Source organism: Catharus ustulatus, chromosome 20, assembly GCF_009819885.2.
Source record: "Catharus ustulatus isolate bCatUst1 chromosome 20, bCatUst1.pri.v2, whole genome shotgun sequence".
NCBI classification, from domain to species: Eukaryota; Metazoa; Chordata; class Aves; order Passeriformes; family Turdidae; genus Catharus; species Catharus ustulatus.
In genome coordinates this window covers 4,885,633-4,910,186 of record NC_046240.1, presented here as the reverse complement: position 1 = coordinate 4,910,186, position 24,554 = coordinate 4,885,633, and the positions used below count along the sequence as shown (strand labels likewise).

The 24,554-nt window shown below is 47.5% G+C and overlaps 1 protein-coding gene across 5 annotated transcripts; it reads right to left on the bottom strand.

Moving 5' to 3' along the window:
• Positions 1-1,785: 1,785 nt before the first annotated feature.
• Positions 1,786-22,513, bottom strand: EXOC7 (exocyst complex component 7). 5 transcript variants are annotated; one of them, XM_033076653.2, is made up of 22 exons: positions 22,332-22,462; positions 21,453-21,518; positions 20,234-20,418; positions 19,463-19,568; positions 18,743-18,965; positions 17,574-17,741; positions 16,584-16,595; positions 11,993-12,083; positions 10,970-11,055; positions 9,630-9,775; positions 9,268-9,420; positions 8,778-8,876; positions 8,175-8,237; positions 7,787-7,853; positions 6,338-6,376; positions 5,253-5,318; positions 4,086-4,206; positions 3,567-3,662; positions 3,247-3,310; positions 2,688-2,729; positions 2,425-2,558; positions 1,786-2,041 (listed from the first exon to the last, which is right to left on the bottom strand). In XM_033076653.2, the coding sequence occupies exons 1-22, from the start codon at positions 22,389-22,391 to the stop codon at positions 1,939-1,941; spliced, it is 2,190 nt and encodes a 729-aa protein (XP_032932544.1). In that variant the 5' UTR covers positions 22,392-22,462; the 3' UTR covers positions 1,786-1,938. The 5 variants fall into 5 exon arrangements, with proteins under 5 accessions (XP_032932544.1, XP_032932539.1, XP_032932542.1 ...); XM_033076648.2 differs by lacking the exon at positions 10,970-11,055 and having other exon boundaries at positions 11,991-12,083; positions 22,332-22,513; XM_033076651.2 differs by lacking the exons at positions 6,338-6,376; positions 10,970-11,055 and having other exon boundaries at positions 11,991-12,083.
• Positions 22,514-24,554: the final 2,041 nt, after the last annotated feature.

Sequence of the window (24,554 nt, the reverse complement as noted above, 5' to 3'; positions counted from 1 at the left end):
TTGAATGATCTCATGCATTTTCTTTGGGCTCTAGTTGGCACAAAAGCATCAGCTCAGGCAGGATTTCAGCACGTTGGAGCTGCAGGCAAAGCTCCCCCTCCCCTCTCCCTGCATTCCCTGTGACTGTTCCAGGTGAATTGCCTTGCCCTGAGATCAGATGCAATAAAACATGTTTTACGGCTCAGCATGAATTCCACACACTCTCCTCGAGAAAGAAATTCATATCAGATTGCTGCAGTGTCAGAAACAGATCCAGAAAGATGGAATCCAGCTCCTTCTGGTGAATGTCAGGGTGTGTATCCAGCAGACTCAACACTGCATGAAACACAAGTCAGCAGAGCTTTGCTTATGTATAAAAACATTGTCCGGCGCCTGCCGGCCTCCGGAGGCTCTTGGATCTGGCAGAAGTTAAAAAACACCAAGCACAAGATCTCAGATTTCCACAGACATTTGGGATTTGACAGCAGGGGGAAGGTTTCTGCAGGGAAGGCTCTTGTGTTGGCAGTGTGAGCCTGCATGGTCACACACATAAAAGCAGGTGCAGTGGTCAAGGCTTGAACTCACACCATGGTCCAGCTCTGGGCTGGACAAGCCTAACAAAACTGCTGTTCTTCAGGCATTTGCTACACCAGGCTGAGGAAGAGAAGGCCAGGGGTTCAGAAAGGGCAGGAGCTACCTGAATAATATCTGTCTGAGGAGGCACAGCCTAGGCAGGCTGGGTCTGCCACAGCACAACCTGTGCTCTCATCCACCCATCTTCAAACATCAAACAGCTCTTCCACTGCTGGGCTAATCAGACACCAGCAAACACTGCTGTAAACACTGCTCAGGTGAATAATGGATCTGCTCCAAACTGCAAAGCAGCAGCTATTGAATGCTCCTCGCTCTATGGAAACCCAATTGTATTTCAATTGTTACAGGCAAACAATGGAGCAGGCAGCAGGAGAGAGGGAGAGGAGAGCAGGAAGTGCCTGGCCAGAGACCACAGGTACAACACAGGTGCTCTAACACTCTGAAAAGCCTTGGTGCAAAGTGTCAGAGTCCAGCTCCCATATCAAAGCCTGCCAGGATTGCTCCAAGGCACGTGGGAGAGCAGCACCTGCTCTCCATGTCATGCCCATGGGTTAAACAAAGAGAATGGCCTTGGCTGCTTGCAGGGAAGAGATGCATCAGATTTAGGAAGGCAGGAGACAAAGAAGAACAGGGATGGGAGGAAGGTGCTGAGTGGAAATCACAGCAGGAACACTTGCTCTGCCTCAGGTCAATAAAGAGCAGCTCCCAGCCAGGCACCATGGAGTTCCCTCTGCTTCAAACACTCTGTCACAGCTCCAGGCCCTGCCATCACCCCACTGCCACTGCCCCACCTGGAACAGAGCACTGATGCAGGTCCAGTTTTGGGGTAAAACATCCCTGTACATGACTGGACTGCAGCCCAGCCAGGCACCCCTAAACCCCAGAACCAGCATCAACCCCATCACTAAATAACAGTTGAGATGAACAATGTGAAAATAATTTCACAGAACTCAGATTCCTAAAACCCATCAGGGAAGCAGGTGGCACCATTTAGAGCTCACAGTCTCCTGCCCTTAACAGAAGGGCTGTAGCCATACAGGATTTTTTTTTTTTTTAAATGTATTTTTCTTTTTGTTTTTAAGCACACTCCCCCTGTCTGCTGCACATCAAGACAATAACACAAACCCAGGTGAGGTGGATGTGCCAACCTAGGAGCCCACAGGGCAGACTTTGCCTTATCCCATGGATCCAGAGCAAAGACAGCCAGGAGTGTTAGTGTTTCCACAGGTTTATAAATCTGATAAATACAAGTATAACACCCTGCCCACCACAATGGGGCAGGGGAGAAGGGAAGGGAGTCCCAAGGGTTGCTGAGAGAGCACTGGCTTGTACTTGGCATCTGAAGAGTTCAAGACAGCTGGAAATTTATGCTGATGTGTCAAACAGCTTCTCAATCATCTCCCCCACCTGGTCCACCTGGTATTTGATGTATTTCTCAGGGTTCTTGGTGAAGGGCACATTGCCATATCTGCAGAAGAAAGCAGGTGACAAACAACTGGATCACAGCAAAGAGACCTGACCTGCCCATACTCTGTCAAAAATCAGCTCCAGTCCAGCACACCCCACTCAAATGTGACAGAGTATCCTGTGTAGAGCAAGTGACCTGGTTACAACTGGCCTCACAAGTTTTACATGAACAGCCCAGGGTGGCTCAGGACTTTGTGAGCTGACCAAGGAATCAGGGTCACAGCAGATGTCCACAAATACTCAAGGCCAGCTTGGGGATGTCTGAGTGTGCAAAGTAGAGAAGCTGAGACAGGACAATAGAAAAGTGGCTTGCTCAGGCTATACAAGGCCCTAAAGACCTCAGTAACCCCAAAGAGGAGAGGACAGTGCTACAGGAGGTCTCACCTGTTCAAGAAGGCACCATAGGTCTCTTTGACAATAGTTTTCTGTGCCCGGCGGATTTTGTCCCGTTGCTCCATGTCTGGGATTGCCCAGGCCTTCTGGATCTTACACAGCTCCTCCAGCCCATCATTGAAACCCTGTTCACAGAGAAACTCGGTGAGCATCCTATCTGCAATCACATCTCCACACTGATACTCCTTCCCTGCCCTGCTGATGACCAAGAGGTCAGATCTGTGTGTCCCAATCACCATCCAATACCTCCTTACCTTAAAGCGCTCCTTTATCATCTGCCTCTCCTTGTCCTTGAGCTGCAACAAGGAGGGAAAGGATTTTATTTCATCTCCAGAAATAAATACCCAACACCAGTGTTTGCCCACAACTCCCCATCCAACCTAAGCAATATCCAGTACTTGGTCTGGATTCTCTCTCCTGCAGTGAGGAAAGGGATGCAGACAGCAGCACACCCTACACTCAGCTGAAGTAAGCTTAACAAGGATAATTTTCAGCCAGAACAGACATAAAATAAAACTTCATGCTTCCAGTCCTTTCCAAGGGAAGGTCTCAGGGTTTTGAAAATCCAAAATAAAGGCATCTGCTCAGGTGAAGATGTAAGAATGGAGGCAGAGATTAAAAGACTTGGATGAATCTGGGGCAGGGGGGATCAGAAAGCACTGCTGCTGTCTGCTTGTGCCAGCCACAGTGTTCACTCTGCAGAGTGATACTGGCATGAGATAGAAAGAAGGTTGCTGAGAATTTTTATGACAAAGGAGATGATGTTTCTGGCAATTTCTGTCATGTCAAGCCCATCCTTGCCCATGCTCTCACCTTCACTCCTGGCTGAAAGACAGGCAGGTTTCTCTCTGAGATGTAATCTGTCACCTTCAACCAGCTGCACATGCAATGAGATGGGAGAGAAGCAGAGTTACTCACACCTCTACCAGAGCACCTCTGTCTTCACCCATGACCCCAGGGCCAACTCAGACAATACAAGCACCAGAAGTCCCCACAGTGAACCTTTCCTGAGTAGGATTAATCACTTGGAAACCAAAAATACTCTGTTTTGGTTTAGGTGAATCTCTCACTGCTGCAGCAGCACTGGCTCCCAAAGTGACAAAAGCAAGGGAGAGGCAGAGGATGGCACTGACCTGCGCTGGTAGGTCTGGATCTGCTGCTCAATGAGCTCCCTGTAGGACCTCTCAGCTGTTTTCTGTGTCACAGCCACCAGCTGGATCAGCTCAGACCTGGAAGAGCAGGAAAGCTGAGGAAGCACCTGAGCCAGCTGCTCTCCTGGTTGCTCTCAGGATGGCAGCATTTCAACCCCCCATCAACAAGTTCCTTTCAGCCCTTCACAATTAAATGTTCCTTGAAATGTGCAAACTGGGAGACAGAAGCAACTCTGAGTTATTTTCCAAAGCCACATTCATAATCTTTCCAAGATCAAAGGATTCTCTAAAACCCAAGGCATTTCCTAATGCTTTTATCTTCCATTCTCAGGTAATGTGATGTTTATAATACTGCAAAACCTTCAAAGAGACCGTTTCAAGGACAGAAGAAAAAGCAGATATGAGACAGGCTGGCAAGTAAATGCTCTCCATGCAGAGCTCTGCTCCAAAACCATCCAATCAGCCTTGGACTTGAGGGAAATTCACTCAAGACACACTTACTTCTCCAGAGATTTCAGAATGTAGTTGTAGTTGTTATGCAGAAAAATGGCACTCAAAGCTGGGTCTTCATAAACCTTGGATTTGCTAAGCAGATTAAGCTGCAAGTTGCCCAGAACTTTGCCTTAAAGATGGAAAAACACAGAACAAAAAGTTTTGCACTGAAACTTATTATTAACAAAGCAAGCTGTGGGCCCACAGCAAAGTGAACAGCACAGGCCTGACTGCCTGTACAAAGGCTACAGTCACATGTACTTAACAGTCCTTACACAGATTTTTATTCAGCAAGTCACCAAAGCCTCTCTGCAAACTACTGCCTTCCATGGCTTGGAAATGGAGCTGCACTTTGGGTTCAGAGGAACTCCCAGAACCAGCCACAATGCAAACTCAGCTCTCAGAAGCTGAAGGACCTGATCACTGACTTCACTTTCTTAAACTTCCCTTTGGCAGCTGGGAGCCTTCATGGGGCTGAAGGTGACAATGATTTAAGGGAACAGCTCTGCAGCACAGAGAGCTGCTGTACTGTGCTTTGTCCTGTTCTACTCTAAAAGTCAAACTCCCAGTCTGACCCTTTTTTCATCCCTCCCATCAGACTCCAGCTCAAATGTGGAAAGATCACATGGAGAAGAGACACAGCCTGTGCTCTTCACCCAGGAATGAACCCAGTGAAGGCGTGTCCATGGACCAGAAGCAGGAAGGTGATGCCTTCTAGGGGCTACCTAAAAACAGAGGCTAGGCAAAATTAAAAGAATAAAAAGCAGTTATATTTATTGAAGGGGCTTCAGGTGCATTTTGGGCAGACAAAGCCCCACATCAGGGGCGATACCCAAAAATGGATGAAAGGTTGTGGGTTTTCATACTTTTTAAAGTTTGGTCCATTTACAAACTGGGGGTTAATCTTCTAATCACAGCTTCAGGTAATGAAGTAATTTACCCTAAGTTTGTTCCCCCCAGCTTACTTTTATTTACATTTCTCAGGGCCTGAGACAGTGAAATGTCCTTGATTCCCAGGCCTGGAAAGGGATTGTTGTGTCTGACCAAAATGGGAAAGCAGTAGCTAACACTTTATGTGGAGTTTAGAGTTATACACTACAGAACTGCAGGATTACAAATATGTGAAAAATAAAAAAGCTGAAATCCTAAGGCATCAAAGGTGTGCAGGGTACTTACAGATGTAGGTGCTCAGCAGCCGCCTGCTGAACTCTGAGCTGTAGCTGCTGGCAGAGGAGCTGGTCTCTGAAAAGGAAGTCTTAGGCCAGTTAACATGTCCTGGGAAGAGGGGGGTTGTGTGGTCAGCCTGCCTCTACTCCAACAAGCCTCATCCCTGTTGCTATGGAATTAGCTCCCATGAACAGTGAAATCAGCTCCTGTTTCAGAGCCCACTGTCAGCAGCTCACCCAGGGTGAGGGGACAAGAGCTCTGCACCCTCAGTCCCTGTGTCAGCATCAAGTGCAGAGCACCCTGCAGAAATCTCTCCTTTCCTTCCAGGTGCTCAGGGAACATCCTTTCAGCAAGAGTCATTAAACTCCTCCTCCCCATCCTTTCCCCCAGCCAGAAAAGGGTTGGTAAGCACTAGAAATTGGCAATCAGAGAACAATGAGCTGGAGCTGTTAACAGCAAGCACACAACAGTAATTGAAACAAGCAGAAGGGCTCTGGAAAGCTTCAGCCATCGCCATGGTTGCTGACAGGGCCTGCCTGGCTCTAGGAAGGACTGCCAGCATGGGAGGCTGCCCCTACAGGCAGCAGTGACTCCAGGCTGGCACATCCTCCTCTGCCTGGAGATGCATTTCTGCCCTTGAGAGCTTGTGCGCACGGGGCCCACAAGACACGTGGGGTGGTCACCTCCTCCTGCCCCCTCCAGAGAGTTTGGCAGCCAGAGCTAGCTCGGGTGGTCCCAGCACCCCATGGGAAAGGCCTCGAGGCTCCTGTTGCTGGGAGCTGGACAATGAGGAGCTGAGTGCACATGGGATAAAGCATGACAGCAGCTGGGCCAAGCTGCTACCTGTGCCAAAGAGATTCAGTGCCATCAGAGTGTCTTGAGCCTGTTTCAGCTCTAGTGGCATCCCTCATTGTTTGCTGTTGACAAGACCTCCTTATCCTCTCCAGCCCACTGGCAAGGATTATTTACCCTCCCCTTTTCCCCCTTTTCAATTATGCGTTAATTTATTTACAACTGCTGGGGGATAAAGAATCAACATACATCACCAGAGTCCGAGGCAATGTGAACAGGTAGGTGGGGGTAAGTTTGCTTACCTCTGGGATCTAAAGGAATATTGTATGTGTCCCCAAGAACTACAGAGATTAGGCAGAGCAGAGAGAAAAGGGGAGGGATGAGAGAGAAAAAGAAATGCAAAAGTGCAAAAAGACAGGTTAGAGACCACCATTCCTTTGAGAACAAAGCAGATATTAACACAGAGCAGCCACAGGCAGGTGCACAGGAGACCAGGCAGGAATCCCTCCAAGGCCACAAATGGAATGGAGATCACAGAGGAAAGGCAGAGTCCAACCTCCTTCCCCTGCTGGAGACATTGTTTGCATTGTCATTGGTTGTATTTAGCACAATACCTCATTCCAAATCAGTCCAAACCCACTTTCAAGACAAAGCTACCTCAAATCTCTGCTGACTTTTCAATCAGCTAAGACAGGTCTTACTGCAACACAACATGTCAAGACTTCCAATCAGTGCTGACATCACCAATCAGGGGACAGCATGGGAAACAGTTGATTGTCCCAGGAAAAATTTCAGACCACTTCTTTGGCCAAGGAAAGAGAGAGCCAAGGCCCAGAAGAGCACACTGGGCTTGTAAGTGGAAAAGGCACAAGGCAGGGGCTAGAGCAGATGGGGAAAAGTAGAGACATTTTAATTTGAGTTGATTTCGAATTAGCAAAAATTTCCAAACGGGACTTTGCACTTAACAGCCTGGAGGCAGCTCTAAGTTTCCTCCTATCTCTGCTTCTAATGGGCTCTTTAGCCCTCTCCAGCCTGTGCCTCCTTAGGGCCCTATGCCCCCTGAATCTCCAGTCTGCTCTATTCCAACCTCCTTGAAAGCACAAGCTCTGCCAAGGCCAAGAGCTCACTGCAGTGCCTGGAGCTGCTGCTCTGCACAGAACCAAGAATCCCACTCCAGCTGGCAAGCAGCACCACCCTGCTACACCAGCAGCTCTCAGCTGCATGTATTTCTGCAGTGAGTCTCTTCAGCAGCCTGGAGAGCAGAACTAAAACTTTTCTCTCTGACAGGATGCACAAATGGGTCAGAGTCCAGCTTGCCCATGTCTTGAGGCTGAGGAGATTCTTGCTGCTGCTGGTGTACTCTGAGCAGGGGATGGTGCTGATCACCACACAGAGCCCAGGTGGAGCAGCCACCCTCACTCCAGTACAGTCACACAGCACCAGGCCAGGGCCACACTTGGAGCTAAATGACCCAGGCATCCTCTCAGAGCACACCAGCAGTAAACACCATCCTCATTGTACCTGCCAGGAGCAAGTGTGGAAGGCCAGCAGGGAACTCTGCATCCCTTGGAGTTCTCCAGACAATCAACTATGTGGTCAAGGCAGATGGGAGGACAAGACAAACCACAGGGTGAAGGACAGGAGGAGAACAAGCTCATAGTGCATGTTGAGGTTTGATCACTTCAGGGAAGATGTCCAGGGAATCTGAGAAAGGAACTGCATGCCCAAGCAAGGCCCATGCATGTACATACCTTGTGATGCCAGCATGGCACCTGCTGTCTCCTGGAAATCCAGTAATTGCTGCAGGAAAAGGATGGCCTGGAAGCAAGGGAGGGAGTTTAGGAGCAATCAAAATTACATCTCCTGCACTCTGCTATTAAGGATCATGAAGAACCACTTGTCCCCCCACACTTACAGGCATTCAAGAAACAAATCACTACTCTGAACTGCTGGGTCCTCCCCACACAGTCCCACACCATGGCTGAGCAAGGGTCACCACCCATCCTGCCATGGAAACCAGGCACTTGTGTAATTGTTAATGCCAAGACACCTTAATTTAGGAAGTTTCCCTATTGCTCTTTTTAAAACTCCTTCAGAAGCTGTTTTCCACAAAGCATGGTTCAACTCATCATCACGTACATTGCTGGTGAGTTCATGAACTGTCCCATCTTTTGGCATGTTGTATTCCTTGTCTGGATCATTCTGAAAAGGGAACAGAGAGACAAAAGGTGAGCATGCAAGGGGAGACACCTACAGTACAACTACTGCTACAAGTCAGCTGAAGGCTTCTTCATCCAGCCACTCCCAACACCCCCAGGCCCAGCTGTTGCAGTGCCATCTCCTGGTGCTCAGAGACCAGAGCTGCCAGACACCAGCAGCTCAGAACCCAGGGCTCTGTTCAGCATGTGACCATCACACCTCCAGCTCACCTACCAGTCACCAAGCCCACCTTGCACAGGAACACCTTAACATGAGTCCTCCAAAAGTTTAAGACAGCAAATTTCCTTTCTTTTAAAATAGGATTAATTCCAAGATAGACTTGGTATCTGTAGAGGCCTGGATGCTCATGTCAATTTATTTGTAGTATGCCTGTTAAGGATTTGACTGTCTCAAGCAATCCAGCAAGTTCCTGCCTCAGTCAGAAACTACATGGTCTCATGGGAAGCTGAAAGCTAAACTAGGGGTTTTGCTCCAAAAAACTCTCTTCCAAGCCTGATCAGAGACTACTGAGGAGGATCCTACCTTAATGTTGTCTGCAAACTCTTCCAGTGCCTTTGCACCAGTGGTCTCCATAGAAGTGATCAGCCCTGGCAGTTTGTTCTTAGTGCCTGCTGCAGTTCCCTGGAATAGTTCCACAATAGATTAGAAAAGGAAAACAAATAGCATCTGAACTTCTACCCAGTACTTACCCTCCCTCATGCCCCACCCCAGCATCTCATTCTCAGTTCCCCATATGCCAGAATATTTACAGCACCATCAACACCACATGAAATCCCATATTCTCCAGGCAGAAAGGGAAGATGTTGTGGTGTCCATCGAGATCAGGACTTGAACTGAAAAGAGCTGCTGCTGAGAGATGCTGTGCTGCTGGTTCACCAGCTCAGAAAGGAGCAAGGTGCATTTGTGTAACTGCAGTCCATGCTGGGGGACAGAAGCAGCATGGTTTTGATCAAAGCCACTGTTCTCCAGATAATACAAGCCACAGGACCCTCTCCAATCCCATCACATTTACCTGCAAGACCTGGTCAAATTCTGGCTTCATCTGCTTGAGGTGCTTCAGGATGGGGAAGATTGTGAGCACAGCTGAATAGTCATGTCGGATGATGGCTTTCCTGGCAGCTGAGACAATGTTATCACCCTCCATGATCAAGTTATCCAATGACTCCTGCAACAGAGCCAGAGACTCATGAGGAAGGAACAGGACTTGTGCCTAGGCAGCACAAATGGCTCAATGCAGGACACCCATTCCAGATGATCATTTGGCTGATGGTTCATTTGTGGTACCACTGAGAGACTGAGCAGATGTTCTTCAAGTTCCATCAACAGGTCCTGGAGGACAAGCCAGCATCCTTTACAAGCAGAGGCTCAACTGACCTGGATGAGAGAATCAAAGGTCTTCTTCTGGTGGTGCTCTGGGACAATTTCTGTCAGGAGCTGGTATTCACTCTGGGCCAGTTTGACAAAGGCACTGACGCAGTGGATGTACGCGTCGATCTCGATGTCGAAGACGTCGTCCCTCCCTGCAAGGACAAGATGCCTTTGGTTTACACAAGGAGCATGAGGTTCCTCTGGGAAATTTGGTTCTGGCTTTGCACCCATCCATGTGTGGGAACAAGTAATCTTCTCACCACTCTTGCCCTGGGTTTGTGTGTGGGAATCTCTGAGTACCCTGCAGGAGGCAGGAAAAGTCACCTGCAGTTCAGGAAATGCACATCAGGGCACCACTTCTTTCCAGCCTCGTGACAGAAGGGAAGTTTGGAGCTCTCCTGGGATACAGACTAAATTTAATCAAGGGCTTGAACATGAAGTACTAAACTCAGGAAGGTCTGAGGTGAATTATTCACTATCTCTGCTTGTATTTTTAGAATTCCTTATCTCCATCCATCATGCAGATGAAGAACTGCCATTTGGCATCAACATTTCTGGGAAATGAAGGCTGTCCTGGAAGGCAGCTCCTTCCCACTTGCAGGAACAAGATAAAAACCAGGCTGATGAACATTTACATCCTATGAAGCAGGAATATCAGCACAGCTAGGTGAGTTATCTGCCACACAGTGCTGCATACAAATATCTGAATAGATTAGAATATGAATGTCTCAGTCAAAGATCCATCAAAGATCCTAATGGTAGGCATGAGAAGTGATACAAGGGCCAGCACCAACTCATGCCAACCACTGCTGGATGTGTCTGCAGGACAGACACAGCCAGACCCCATCCTGCAAGACAGTAAGATGACACAGAGAGGCCTTCTCTAAGCTATAGGCTGCTGCTTCTCTCTTCCCAGAGACTTTTGATGGAAAAAGAACCAATTCTTCCCTATGCTGACAGGTCCCTCAGGTTGGCATTTCAAAAATTTTGGTCAGCAGAGGACACACACACTGCCTGCAATGCAGTGCAGTGGTGCACTGTAGTGTGTGCTGCACTGATGCCTTTTCTGCTTGCTTTGCTTCAGCACCCAGCAGTCACCTACAGGAAAATGTTCCTCAGCATGGTGACCTTTGGTTGGACAAAGCTGGGCTCCTTGTCTGAGGGCTTGGAGTGGGGGTGTGATTAGTAAGAGGGAATTCTACAGAGAAGAGCCACAGCTTCTTAGTCAGAGGAGGCTCATGCTTCAGGATTGCCCATGGACAAGAACAGCCCTGGCTACAACACAACATGGAACAGGCTGGGAAGCAGGAGGGACCAGCTGGTTCCCAGTGCCAACCAGTACTTACCCACAGCCGGCCCGTGCTTGTCGCTCAGGGCATCGGAAAGGTGCTTAACGCGTAAGTCATGCTCATGACCTAGTGAGATGGCAGCCGGCACAAACAGAAGGTGCAATTTATCCAGGGTGGTCACAGCAAGGATGCTCACTCTGGCTGGAAGTTGCTTCAAGCCTAGCTTATTTGATCTGGTGGAAATCTTTTTCCCTACAGTCCCAGGAATGCTTCCTGACCAAATCCTTTTGTTGGGCTATGCAGCAGTAGCAACCCTTTGAAACCTGATGAGAAGTGTGAGTGAAGTTGTTTCTTGGACCACAGGAGTCCCTTGAACCTCCTGCGACATCTTCTGAATGGGATTGCAGGTATCAGAGTCCAATTTTTACCCACAACCATTAAAAATCCAAACTCAAAGTCCCTCTCCTGCTCAGCATGAGGATTTTCCCCCATCTGGGGTTTAGCAGGTTACAGCAGAGGTGCTGAAGACCTGCTTAGGATGGATTCATAGCAGGAGGCAGGAATGTCTTAGGGATGCTTTCAAGCATCTCTCCCTTGTCTGGCACAACCTCCAGGAGCAGAGGAGGTCAGAAAACAGGAGACAACTATTCAGGCAGGTATGCATAGAGAAGATGCACAGGTACAATGCACTGAGCTACCTGTGGTCCAACACTTCAGCACCAGGTTTGGAAAGGTCACTAGGAAATAAATGTCTCAAGTCCAGGCAAAAAGAAAGGAGAACAGGAACACCACAAACAGATGTCAGCAGAGCTTCCATTACCCAGGTGGCTGTGGTGGGTCAGTGTTAAGGTAACATTCCTCTCCACCTCTACTCATGCTTATTGAAACTTTGAAATTCAGACAGTAAATTCTAAATAAATAGAATAAATAAAACAAAAATAATTTGGCCCTCCAGCATCTCCTTGGTTCCCCAATCCAATGCTGTCCACCAAGCACTGAACTAATGGAAGCCCCAGCTGGGAAAGCAAGGCTGATACACAGAGAAAGTCGAGGGTGAAGTAGCTGGAGCTGTGATTACCTTCCATAGGAATGAGGTTAGAGGCCCCCTTTTTCCCATCTAGACCATGCTGAGAGTACTGTTTCAGAAGGTTCTGAGCCTTACGGATCGTGCCTGTCACCAGGACCAGAAAGAAGAGACAAGAAGACCTAGAAAATGAGTGAAAGAAAACAAACCCAGAACACCAGCCCTCCACCAGCAAGTCACCTGGCCCAGCAAGAGGATGCTGGGCAGCAATGAGGATGCTCAGCACGGCAGTGTGAACCCCAAACTCATGTCCAAGTGTGCAGATACAGTGGCATTTCCAGAATGCTTCCCTGCTTTGAGGCTGGGGGCATAGATTCCAGCCAGGGATACAGAATCAGTTTGGAGACACAGCATGGTATGGCTGGCTGATATACAAAACCAGAGAAGGGAAGGCATGAAGCTCCCTTCTCTGTAATGAGTTTACTGAAGTTAGTGCTCTGCATCCAAGCACAGAAGTTTTGCTGCTTTTCCTTTTCAGGGCTTTGCATATGGACAATTCCTGTCTGGCAACATGTTGCCTGCTCCTTAGAGCCACAACTGCAGTCACTTAGTAATAAGTGCCTTTCTGAGGGGTATTTTCTGAGCATAATCAATAAAGAGCCATCAGGAGCCCCAGAGCCAAGACAAGGAATGGTACAGGAAGCAGTAAAAGGGTGATAACCTCTGGGCTTTTTTTTTTGCAGCAGTAATTCCCATCACAGGAATCCCAGAATAATGGATGCTGCCCACCCATGTGTAACTTGCACTAAGCCACCCTAATCCCCAAGACACTTCTCTTCTAAAGAACTGCAAATCAATTAAAACCATGAAAAAAAAAATAACACTGGGTTAAAAGATTTATACTTTAAACATTCAAAAACCAGACAGAACTGAACAAAAGGCAGTGCTGGATATACAGCTGGAAAGCACAAAACAAAGCATTAATGTGACAACTGAAGCCTAGGCATTGTTTCCACATTAAAAGGTTAGTTGTCATGCAACAAGCTACAATTATCACAAGCACACCGACAACCCTCTCATAGCAGAGCTTTGCTGTTGCCTGCACAACAGGGAACTGGAAGTTTTGGGAAGGTGGAAGGGGTTTCTATAGGAGACCCAAATGAAACAGAACTGGGCTGAGTAAATGAAGAAGCCAAAACCATGAAAATGCTGCTGCCAAAATTAGAATTGTTCTTCTGCTATGAAGTAATAAATGCTTCAAACATGCAGAAGATCACAGCTTCAACCACTAACTGTGAGCCACAGTGCAGCCTGGAAATGAGTGCTGGCTGCTCAAATGCTGAGGGGAGCCCAAGTACACACTGCTGCAGAACAACAATCCAGGGTGCAGGACAGCTTCATCCCATAAAGGGATTTATGGCAAGGGAAAGGAAGCTTCAGGTCCCCAAGACAGTGGGGAACAATACGAGAGAGAAGTTCCCCCTGAATTACCAAACTGCCTTAACCTGGTGTACTTAATAAATGACAGAACATGGTTCCCAAAATGTAGTATTTCACTGGAAATATTGTCCTTCTACCACTTCAGAGTGTTCTCAACTATTTTGTAAAGAAACAAAAAAAAAAATCATATCCATGAAACACTTTCTCCTTGCAGAAAATTTCTCCCCTGTCGACCCACACTAGGGAAATGGGAAGTCTGACACCCTTGCTGGCTGATGCATTGCTCCCATATGATCAAATGAGGGCTATGCCTCTTCCAAGCTTCCTGATGCTCTTCACACCCCAGATCTCCACTTTATTCCTAGCTACTTCCAGAAACCTCAAGAGTTTGGGCACACCAGCAAGCTCTTCTGATCAAGGAGGGCTCTTCCTTTTTGCTGCTCCCATGGCCCAGCAGCTGCAGAGCAGCTCAACTCAGGTACTGTTCTTCCACCTGTTCTTTCATCTTTCCCATTTTCAAGCATTTAGGGGGAGGAGGAAATACAAGGGAATAAAAATAGAGTGTGAATTGATGTGAAAACCAAGCAGACAGTACAACTGCTGCTGCTGTCAGCAGGCTCTCACTCCATAGCTACGTAGCAGATGTTTCCACAGCCCACCCTTGATGGTTTCTTCTCTTTTTCAATTTTTTTCCTCTGTTTCTCAACTTCAAGAGCTGATTATGCTGCATTTTATTTGCATAAGCACAATTACCTGTGTTTATTGACACACACTGAGTGCTCAGTGTCCAGGGGCATCACTTCAGTGCAGCTGGATCCCTCTGACTTGGCTTCACAATTAGGCTTTAATGGATTCTGGTGGAAGCCAAATGATTTTGTTCCAGGATTGTTTTCTCCTATTAAGCAGTTCCCTAACCAAATGGGACTGAGTTTCAGCTACTAATGAAAACATCACATTCAAGCCAGGTAGTGATCAGTCTGGGAAACAGGAACAGGCTCTTTATTCTGCCCCTCAACCTGCCTTTAGGTACCACCTCTGGAGCACTAAGGAAACTGGAAAAGAGCTCCCCTGTAGTCTGAAAAGAGCCTCCAAAGGTCAAAAAACAGCTGAAACATTTGGTTCTGCAGCCCAGTTGTTCTACAGAGTGGGGTTTGGGCATGCATGAGATGTTTTTCCAAATGCAACTCATTCTCTTGTTTCTCTCTTCCATCAGGCAGTTTCCCATCCAAGCAGGAAGGCAACATATCCTCTTTCCTCAAGCACCAGCTGCAGGAATCCACATGAAACCAGACAATTCCCTCTAGCTTTTCTAGGCAGCCAGGTCAGGTGGCTTCAATCCTTCCCCAAAAGTGCAGAGCTGCTGAGCTGCCTGCAGCTCTTGAGCTAAAAGACAGCACAGGGTCCACAGGCATCACAAAGAAACTCTATTTTATGCACATATGTTTGCAGCAGGATGATTTGGGAACATGAATACACCTGCTCTCCAAGAAGGAGTGCTGACATTCCAAAGAGCAAATTAAAACCAGAAAAAGCCCACAAATCATCAATTCAACTTGACCAGTCAACTGTCGCTTGAGAGGAGACAACTCTGATTTAGAAGCATCTCCAGCATGATGTAACAACAGGAGACAGCACAGGGTACATCAACAGACAAACCAGGAACACAGAGATGAAGACCCTCTGAAAAAACACATGGATATGGAGCATGTTCTCTAGAATTCAATACAGTCCCTGGGGCTAGCTCTGCCTTGTTACCCTGCCCCTAATACCTCACCTTCCCTTTAGTCTCTCTTGTGCTTTGTTTTGTGGTTAAAAAAAGCTACAGCACATCAGATTTAGTTTGTTATTTACCCCTTGCAACAGGTTAAAGTGTGCATTGGGGTGTGCACTGGGATACTCTTCCTCAAGGACCAAGGAAATCAAGTCACTTTTTGGAACTGTCAGAAAAACCCCTTGTCTGAAACCCAGACTGGCAGAACTTGGCTTTACTTACTGAAATAAAGAAGCAGAACAGAATAAAAACCTTTGTCCAAACTGAACAAAGGCTAAACCCAGTGGATTCAAACACCACCAGATAATGCTGCTCTGCAGAGAGCCACTGTGCCAGTGTGAAGATGGTGTGAGACCTCCATCTCAAAAGCTGTACTTGGAAGCTAATGCAACTGCAGAAAAACCAATGCATCTCTGCCCAAAGACCAGTTTTCTCCATTTGTAATTTCACTTAAGTACAATTCAGCAGCCATAAGAGATGGCTGGTGCATGAGGTTCAACATCCACTGTCCTTCAAGAGCTACAGTCTGGTTCTCTGTCTGCTTCATGGAAGATTGGAAACAAATGAGCCACTATTTTCTCTTGACATTACAATAACCCAGTGGATCACTTGAGACACTCTTTCCTTCATGCACCATCTGCTCCACAGTGCATTCAGACCATGCTCTACCTGCTCCATCTCACAAAATCCAATTGAACTGGGTATAAAGACATGAAAATCTTCTGGCACATCTACAGCTAAGACTTTCCTCAAGTCATTTTGGATGCCCAAATGCATCCACTTTGGAGGAGTGCTGTTTTGTAGGAACTTGTGCTCTTCAACATGTGGGCTCCCCTCAATGGGAACATTCAAGATCTGAGACTCAAAAAATCCCCAGGATTTTTCAATAATCTGCCCATGAAAACAAAGTATCTCCCCCATCCCTGACTCTTTACCTAAGAGCACAGGAGAGATACTATCACTTGTCAGGCTGCTCAGAAATGTTTGCTGACCATGCTGAATTCACAGCAGTAAATAAATACACAGGAACCTTTTGCAGAATCAGGTGATAACTGAGAAACTTTGACCAAATCTGAAGCATCTGCAACCTGAGCTTCCCATAGCTCAACTACAGATCCCCACTGGCACCTTTAGAGCCTCTGAGCCTCATCAGGTGATTCTCTGCTGCCAGAGGAAAATTGACTGAAATTCACAGACCAATTCCATCAGCTTTCAGGCACAGCTCCAGGGCACAGTGGCAATAACACAGATTGATTTTAAAAGATCACAGGGGTGATGTCTGGATGCCACAGCCTTCCCCAGGCAGCCCTCCCTCTCCAAATATCCCAGGCACACCCTCTGCTGTAGCAAGAAGAGGCCCAGCAAAGCCTCTCCACACACAGAAGTGAAGAGAGTGAGCACCAGGGCCAGCACACACAAACATAGACAAACATTACCTGGGATGAGGACTGCATTCACATCAGGATTATAAAAATAAACACAACACAATTAAAATGGGTACTACTTCTTCCTCCCTTTCCCCATCCCATCCCATCCATTCCCAGTTTCTTACTATTACCCACATTTCTTACTATTTTCCTGAACCCACAAAGAGTATTCGGACAACACCAGACAAAATAGGGAAGGGGACTACTGGCCAAGTAAACCCACAGAAATATGAACTTTTCTGATGTAATCACTGTTACAGAGGAGACAACAGAATACTGGGACACAGAGAATCAATATCCCTGTGCTGGCTTTTGCTGTCCCTCCTGGCTGTGCTCCCACCAGATGGAACATTCCAGAGATGGGGAACTCCAGCCCTACACTCCCAAACTCCAGAGTGACCAACCTCACCAGCTGCACCAAATACAGCAAAACTGCATTGTGAGGAGAGAAGGAATAACCCACCAGCCACATTCATAGCCCTTCCTGAGACAGGCTGAGGCAAGAGCTTTAAGAGCCCTTCTAAACTTCTGACAATGTTGTATCTCATTTTTATAGGCATCCCCATCTCAACTCCTGGGGGCTTTTTGCTTTCTAGCACAACAGTAATTTATTAATGAGGTGTTTTATCAGATATGAGCTTTCTGTTTGCTGTGGCACAGGTTATATTCCGTATACCAAGGCTGAGGATTTGACCTGAGGTGTTCTCAGATCAAATCCTTTTACAGCCCCCTCAGGTCTCTTTACTCATCTCCTTTAAGGCCTTTCCTCTCCCTGTACACAGGGCCTCTCTCCTCCCTTTACAGCACCCAGAGAACAGACCTGATGGTTTGACAGACAGTCTGTAATCCCAATGCTGAATCCAGAGCAGAGAAGTGCTTACCTCCAAAATCTCACCTAAATGTCCTACAAACACATTTTAGACACAGAGATACCTCAGCAATGAGAAGGCCTGAAGATGTGTTAACACCCAGTGCAGTGACACCTCCCCAGGGACTCACCTGGTCTCTTGATTGGCTTTTTGGTGGGGGTGTCCTTCCTTTTGTTCTGAATGGCAGGGGAATATGGCACCCCAGAGGAAGAGCTGTTCTTACGGAAATGATCCTTCAGCCCCTTGATGGAGCGGTCGAGCTGCACAGAGCGGATTTGGAAGTAAACTGTCATGAAATCTGAGGAGATAAGGTAAAAATGAGATTACAAACAACAGGGAGCATGATATGGTAAAGCAGACACTTTGTGCCCCTGCAGGGAGTTCCAAGCATTGGTGTGGGACCCCAAGTCAGCACCTTTCCCTCCCAGAGCCTCTCCTATTTTCTTCAAAAACTTCTTCACACTTCCCCTGCAATCTTCATTCCAGCCCTTCCACCACACACAACATTAATCCACCACTACTAATTGGTGGAACTGACAGGAGATATTTGTGCAAGACATTGTCAATTCAAGTGCTCCGTTTCCAGCATTTTTCAGGATTCAGGGCACTTGGGAATTTAATGAGGTGCTCATCATTTGAGAGTAGAATGCAAACTGACTAGTAAAATATGCTCTATATGCATGAGTTGCCTTTGATCATGGAAAAATTCTTAAGCAGCTTTTAAGGACATTCATCATCCTAGGCACAGTAATCCCCCCCTCAGGAGTAAATCATTGAGGTAGGGGGTGATTCTTGGAACTGCATGAATATGAAAGTTCACATTTCCTCTACAAGTCTATAAAGACACTCAATCCTGAAGGAAAAGTTAATAAAGGATTATAAAGCTCTAGGCAGGTCTTGATGCTGCAGAACAGGAAAGCAGAGACATATACAGAGAGAAGAATGTCTGTGTTGCTTTCCCCTACCCTTGGTCACATTTCATACAAAGAGTTCTGGTCATAAGTATTTCCCAAATGGGAATAAGTGCCCAGTGTCTTGCACATTTATAAAACATTACAGGCATTACAGATGCAAGTGCAGTGGATTTTTGCTACAGGACAGACTTTGCATTAACACAATTTGTGCTTTGTTTACCTAGTGTATTCTGTTCAACTGACAAACCATTGCTTCAGTCTCACTAGAAAAAAAAAGTAGGACCTTCAGGTGCTGGAAAGACTGAACTACTCAGCTAAAAAGTGTCACTAAGGCATCACTCATCCTGCCAGATGCCCACAGGGAACAACAGGCAGCAGCACCCACCTTGATTCCTGCCATTCTCCACCAGCCAACCCGAAATTCGGATGATGTCGTGCAGGACACTCTCTGGGAGGTGCTCCAGGGACATCTCCTCCTGTGTGTCCATCTCCTCATCCCCACTGATCAGGTCCAGGATGAGGATGGGTGGCACTGGCTTGGTGTGTCGTGTCATCAAGCTGCGGAACTCCGATTCCAGGGATTCCTTGCCCCGCTCAAAGAGGGATTTCTGGCACAGAACAGCAGGACAGAAAGAGAACAGGACTTCTGTAATCAGTCACTCATGAGTTATTTTTGCATAAGAACATCCTTCCTAACCACTGTCAAGTACTGCAGGCTTCAAACTCCAATCATGCCTGTATATGAAAGACTTTTAAAGTGAATTAAATTTTAAAAATGCTTGGGAGTTGTTCAAGTGGGATTTAAACAGATCACCCATTCTGCTCAAGCAGTTGAAGGATTGACAAGAGCTGCTCAGGAGGAGGTTCAATCAATTCCTCTACAGGTGCAACAGCTGCTTTCAGAATCCTTCTGAAAGAAGAGAGAGCAAAATGCCAGGAGCAGAAATGCTGCCCAGTACAGGCTTAAAAAGAAGCCAAAGCAATCATTCCTTCAGCTGTGCCCAAACACCACCTTCCCCAGGCAGCCAACCCACAGTCTGTCCCAGCAGGGGACAAGCAGCAGGGCTGTGTGTGTCCCCCTCTCATCCATAGGTGCATCACCCACCACACGGTTCAGCTCTGGGCTATCCGGGTTGTTGTCCTGGAAGTATTCCACTGCCTTCTGGATTTTGTCCATGCAATTCAAGTATTCCTCCAACCTCCCCGTGGGGCTAAAAATAAAACCAGAAATAAAAAGTAGTGTCCCAAGAAGAAAAAAAAACCCAAGAAAGCACCAAACCAGACTTAGGATAAAAATAACAAGGAAAATCTCAATCCCCTTTTCTTCAGCTAGGAGGAGATAATGGAATTCCCTTCTGCCTGCACTCAGTGCCACAGCAGGATAACCAACCCACACAGCAAGTGCAGAAATACTGATGATGGAGCAGCACACAATTCTCAGCCTTGCTTTCCTCTCCAGACAGGCCCTGATGGGAAAGCATAAGGAACTGCACATCCCAACCCAGACAAGAGCCATCCAACACCCTCCCAGACAGTGAGGCACCAGAACAGCTCTGGTACACTCTGGATGCAGTGACAACCTCAATGGGCAGGGAAAACCTTTGGGAAAAGGGCAGAGGAAAACAGGGAAGCCACCAGTGCTCATGGAGATTGCTATGGCAGCACCTCTGCAAGATCTGAAAGAGATCTCAATGCAGTCTGAGCTGTCTTTGCCCTGTGGAAATGGCTGAAGGTCAAGCCAGTGTGGACTGGGGATAAGGAAAGAGAGTGGGAAGGGCACCAAGCACACCATGGGTGTGTGGAGCCTGCTCCCCCACCCTTATCTCAAAAATCCAACAGGATGAAGCTCCCAGCAGGATCTATCTGCTCAACTCACCCTTCCTTGATGATCTTCTCCGTGTCCTTGGCCACATGGTAGTAACTGATGACGTGATCCAAGCAGGACAGGGTCTTCTCCACATTCTCCTGCAGGCGCTGCAGGTTCTCTGTCTGTTTATGGACAGGGATGATGGAGTTCTCCAGCTTCATCAAACGGCTCTCAAAGGAGGAGAGGATTGAAACCTGCACACCAAGAGAGAAACCAACAGCTGAGCACTTCCTATGGAGTGGGGTAGGAGTTAGAGCAGGGAAGTCAGGGATCTTCAGGGCATAGCTTTTCTCTTTGGGCTCTGCTGTTAATTTGCCATGACTCCTCAGCAGCTGTTTCCATCCCTCTGTGGATTTTTATTAACAATCACAAAACAGATCACCTGCTATATATGGATGGGCCAATCCCAAATTAAATGCTTGCAAAGAGTGAAGATAATGTTCCAAGACAGTATAAAGGACAAGCAAAATTTTATTTGCCAACATAAAATAAATCCATAGGAACTGCCTGGAGGTGCCCCATGTAAAAAGAGAAACAAAAGCACAAACCAGCAGCCCCTTTGTTTCACACCACTGAGACCCAAATAGGAGCTGCACAAGGACCAGTCTAGTGAGAACCTTCTTTTCCACCACAGATATCTGGATTTTAAAGAGGACTGTGATAGTGTTTCTGACAGGTGAAAAACCACAGCAAGCTCATAAATCAGTGCCTCAGCGTCATCCTTCCTAGGCCAAAAGGTAATTCCTGTGAGATTCACTCCTATGTCATGTTTTCTACACTCCTCTGGGGGTGCCTCTATGACTTCTTTACAGCACTGAAACCAAAACTGGACATAGTATATAAACTAAGGGCTTATAAGCAATTACAACACAATAATTAGTTTTTACTTTTACACAGAACATTCACAAAATAAAACGTCAAACAAAACCTTAAATTATGAAGCAATAACATGATACTGATGCACAAACTAGTCTGAGGCTTCTTAATACCTTTTTCCCAAGAGAGAGGGCTGACTGTAGCAGAGATGAGGCCAACAGCTCATCTGAGCCCTCAGCAGAGAAGCTCAGTATTGAAGCATTTCTCAGGTTTCCCTTTTGCCCAGTCACTGAAGCCCCAAGTGGTTTATTGCTCCACATCCCTCACATAGGCACAACAACAGCATTGAAAACTAATAAACCTAAAAACCTAAGAAAAAGTAAAGCCAGGCCCAGCATTAGGACCTCCCTACCATGTTCTTGGTGAGCTGGTCACTCTTCTCGAGGCTCTCCTTGATGAAGGACAGAGTTTCTTCTTCCTGTAAGATGAAAAAATACTCTTAAATTCTGAATACTAAGTTTTAAGTCACTAAATATTACACAAAGGTTTTTACCAATTTTGTAAACTCTGCTGAAAGTCACGTTCTGATTCTGCAGCCACATTTTAATATTACCACCTCTTAACAGAAATCAGGAAAGGAATCCAAGGTGGGGACACATCATGTAATGAGTGAGAGGTTTATGAACTCACTGTTTCCCTTCAATGCCATGAGTGTCAACATAATACAAAATTAAAATTTTATTACTTTCCCACTGAGGCCCAACGAGTCAGAACACACATTTCCCTGCCCCAGCACAACACAGGTGTTGCACTGGCACCTTCCAAATCCGCCAGGAGCTCAAGTGTCCAACGCAAAGCAGCCACCAAGGGCTGGTTTTAAGTCATTAAAGCCCAGGAAGGGGGATAACTGCAGCCCATAAGGGCTGCCTTTAAGTCCCCAAAGCCCACAGGTAGAGGGGGAATTGCAGCCTGTCAGGGCTGGTCTCACAGGCTGCACCCGAGAACCTGACAGCAGAGCCCACAGATCCTCCCAAGAACCAAGAGGGGAAACCCAGGCCCAAAGTGGGGAGCAGAGATGCCCCGACCCCGCAAACAAGGCCTTGAAGGGGACCTGGGCATGCTCCCAAGGCAGGAGGGGGGTGACGAGGGCCTTGAGGTGTCCCGGGACGTCCCCAGGCCCGGCGAGGACCTCCAGATCCAGCTTCGTCTCCCCGGCAACGCCAGGGGGCTCCGGGCCCAGGCCCAGCCCCGGCCCCAGCAGCGCCCCAGCCCGTCCCAAGGCAAACCCCACCTGCTTGAGCTTGTCCTCGATCTCCCTCCTGCGGGCCGACACCTCCTCGCTGGGAATCATCGCGCCGGGGCCGCTCCGCCGCTCGCTCCCACCGCGCCCGGGCCGTCACTGCCGCGCCGCCATGATGGGCGCGGCGGGGCGCACCGGGCATGCGCAGAGAGCGCTGCTGCCATCTTGAGAGTGGCGCCGTTCACGAAGGGCCAGTGGGGCGGTGAGGGTGACGGCGCATGCGCACTTCCCCACGAGCGGCCATGTTGGGAGTGGCCATGTTGGGTGCGGCCATGTTGGGAGTGGCGCAATGGGTCACAGACCCACAGGATCAATTATTTTGGATTCCGAGATCATCGAGTCCAACCCGTGCCCCAACACCACCTTACCAAGCAGACCACGGCTGCGAGTGCCACGTCCGGTCTTAAACATCTCCAGGGACAGTCACTCCACCACCTCCCTGGGCAGCCCGTTCCACTGTCTAATCACAATTTTTGTGAAGAAATTCCTCTTCATCTCCAACCTGAACCTCCCCTGGCACAGCTTGAAATTATGTCCTTTCGTCCTGAGCGTGGCAGTGTTGCGTAAAATTTTCTTAAGAGACGATGTTCCTTGATGTTTGATCTTTGTGTACTTTATGCCTAATCAACAAAAAAGGAGATTTAATCCGTGGAAGACATAACAGCCAACAAGTTCTAAGTGATGTCCAAGTATTAGAAAAACAAATTATTATTGGTAGAATTGCCTTGTTAATGTTTAGGTTTTGAATTTTTACAATTATCTCAGACTTAAAGGTAGGTTAACAAAGCTTGGGAAGAAGGATGTACTACTGATAGTGGGCACAAAGAATGCAGAATTTATGGGCCATGAGGACATTTGGCAGAACCCCCAAGATAAGGAATAAACTTACAAAACCAGCTCAGAAACTGGGCTGAATCAGCTCTGACTGAGTAACTGCAATTCCAGCAGGGGCAGATCCAAGAAACCCACTAACCCAAAAGAAGAAAAAGACTGAGCACTTGGACTAATAAGCATGGTAAGCAAGAGAATAATTTCCTAACAGAAGATAGAACAATAATTAATAAGAGAACAATGTAACTTGTAGCCAATTAACACAAATTCCTTTGTTTGCTGAAATGTATAAATAGTAAAAGGTTTTGTTGTCATGGCTTGATTTGTGGAATCTCAATGAGCACCCAGGCTTGTGCAGCTCTGAAATAAATAATCAATGTCTCTCCTGAGTGTGTCATAATTGGCTTATTGCACTGGGGTAACAAATCCAAATTTGTGCACAACAGATGTGGAGGGCGAGTCCACGGGTTTGAGCTCAGGGAAGTGAAATTACAGAAATGTGAGTGTGAATTATGTCAGCCCACCCCTGTCCTGCATCCACTTTCTGGGGAGAAAGGTTTTCCCTCAGAGGAGCTGCTCCTGGTCCCTCTCACAGCACAGGGGGGTTTCACACACCTGCATCCCCCTGCATCCCCCTGACCCACACCAAGCCCAGAGCAGGGAGCTGCTTCTCCAGCACCTGCAGGTTCTCCAGCCCCAGCTCCCACTGCCCTGTTCTGCTCCAAGGGTCCTGCCACGTGCAGGAACTGGTGTGTGCCCATCTGTCTTCCCCTTGTCAAACTGCCCCAAGCTCCAGAGAGAAGCTCTTTTTAAATTCAACAATGGATTTCACAACCCTCCCTGTCCTGCTGCCCATGGATGTGCCCCAGCTCTGCCTCTGTTTTCCCTGTGTGACTACAACCACCCCCTGTGTTTTGTGGGGATACCTGATAAAGAGAATCTTGAGAGAGAAGACCCCAGACCAGGCTCAGCACCCAGCACTGTTTGTGCTTCCCCACACTGTGCTGGTGGGAATGGGAAATGTTTTTCTCCCTGAACACCAGGTCCATCCTTTCTTTACAGCATTCCATGCTCTTTCTGCCAGCACTCACCCCTTCGTTCAAAGGGCACTCAGAGCCAAAATGAACCTCTCTTGGGGAGCAGTTGTGTGTGTTTCACCCAATAATGCTGTTTATTTGTTGAAAACCTGCCAGAAAGGCTCCCTCACCCTTTACGGAGCGACAGTCCCTTAGAGCAAAGTGGGACAGATACACCCACCCCACATGCCAGCTGTGTGGGGTGATAAGGAGTGAACAAATGTACAGAAATAAATGCACTGCATTGTGCAAAAACTGCTGGCGAGCTGCAGCACCACATCCAAGAGGAAGTAGCAGGAAAAAAAAA

Coding starts and splice junctions, on each gene's coding strand:
- EXOC7 (XM_033076653.2), bottom strand. CDS start 22,391: ATGATTCCCAGCGAGGAGGTGTCGGCCCGCAGGAGGGAGATCGAGGAC. Junction 19,569..20,233: donor GAGAAGATCATCAAGGAAGG/GTGAGTTGAGCA, acceptor TTTTATTTTTAG/CCCCACGGGGAGGTTGGAGG. Junction 7,854..8,174: donor TTCATGAACTCACCAGCAAT/GTACGTGATGAT, acceptor CCTTGCTTCCAG/GCCATCCTTTTCCTGCAGCA.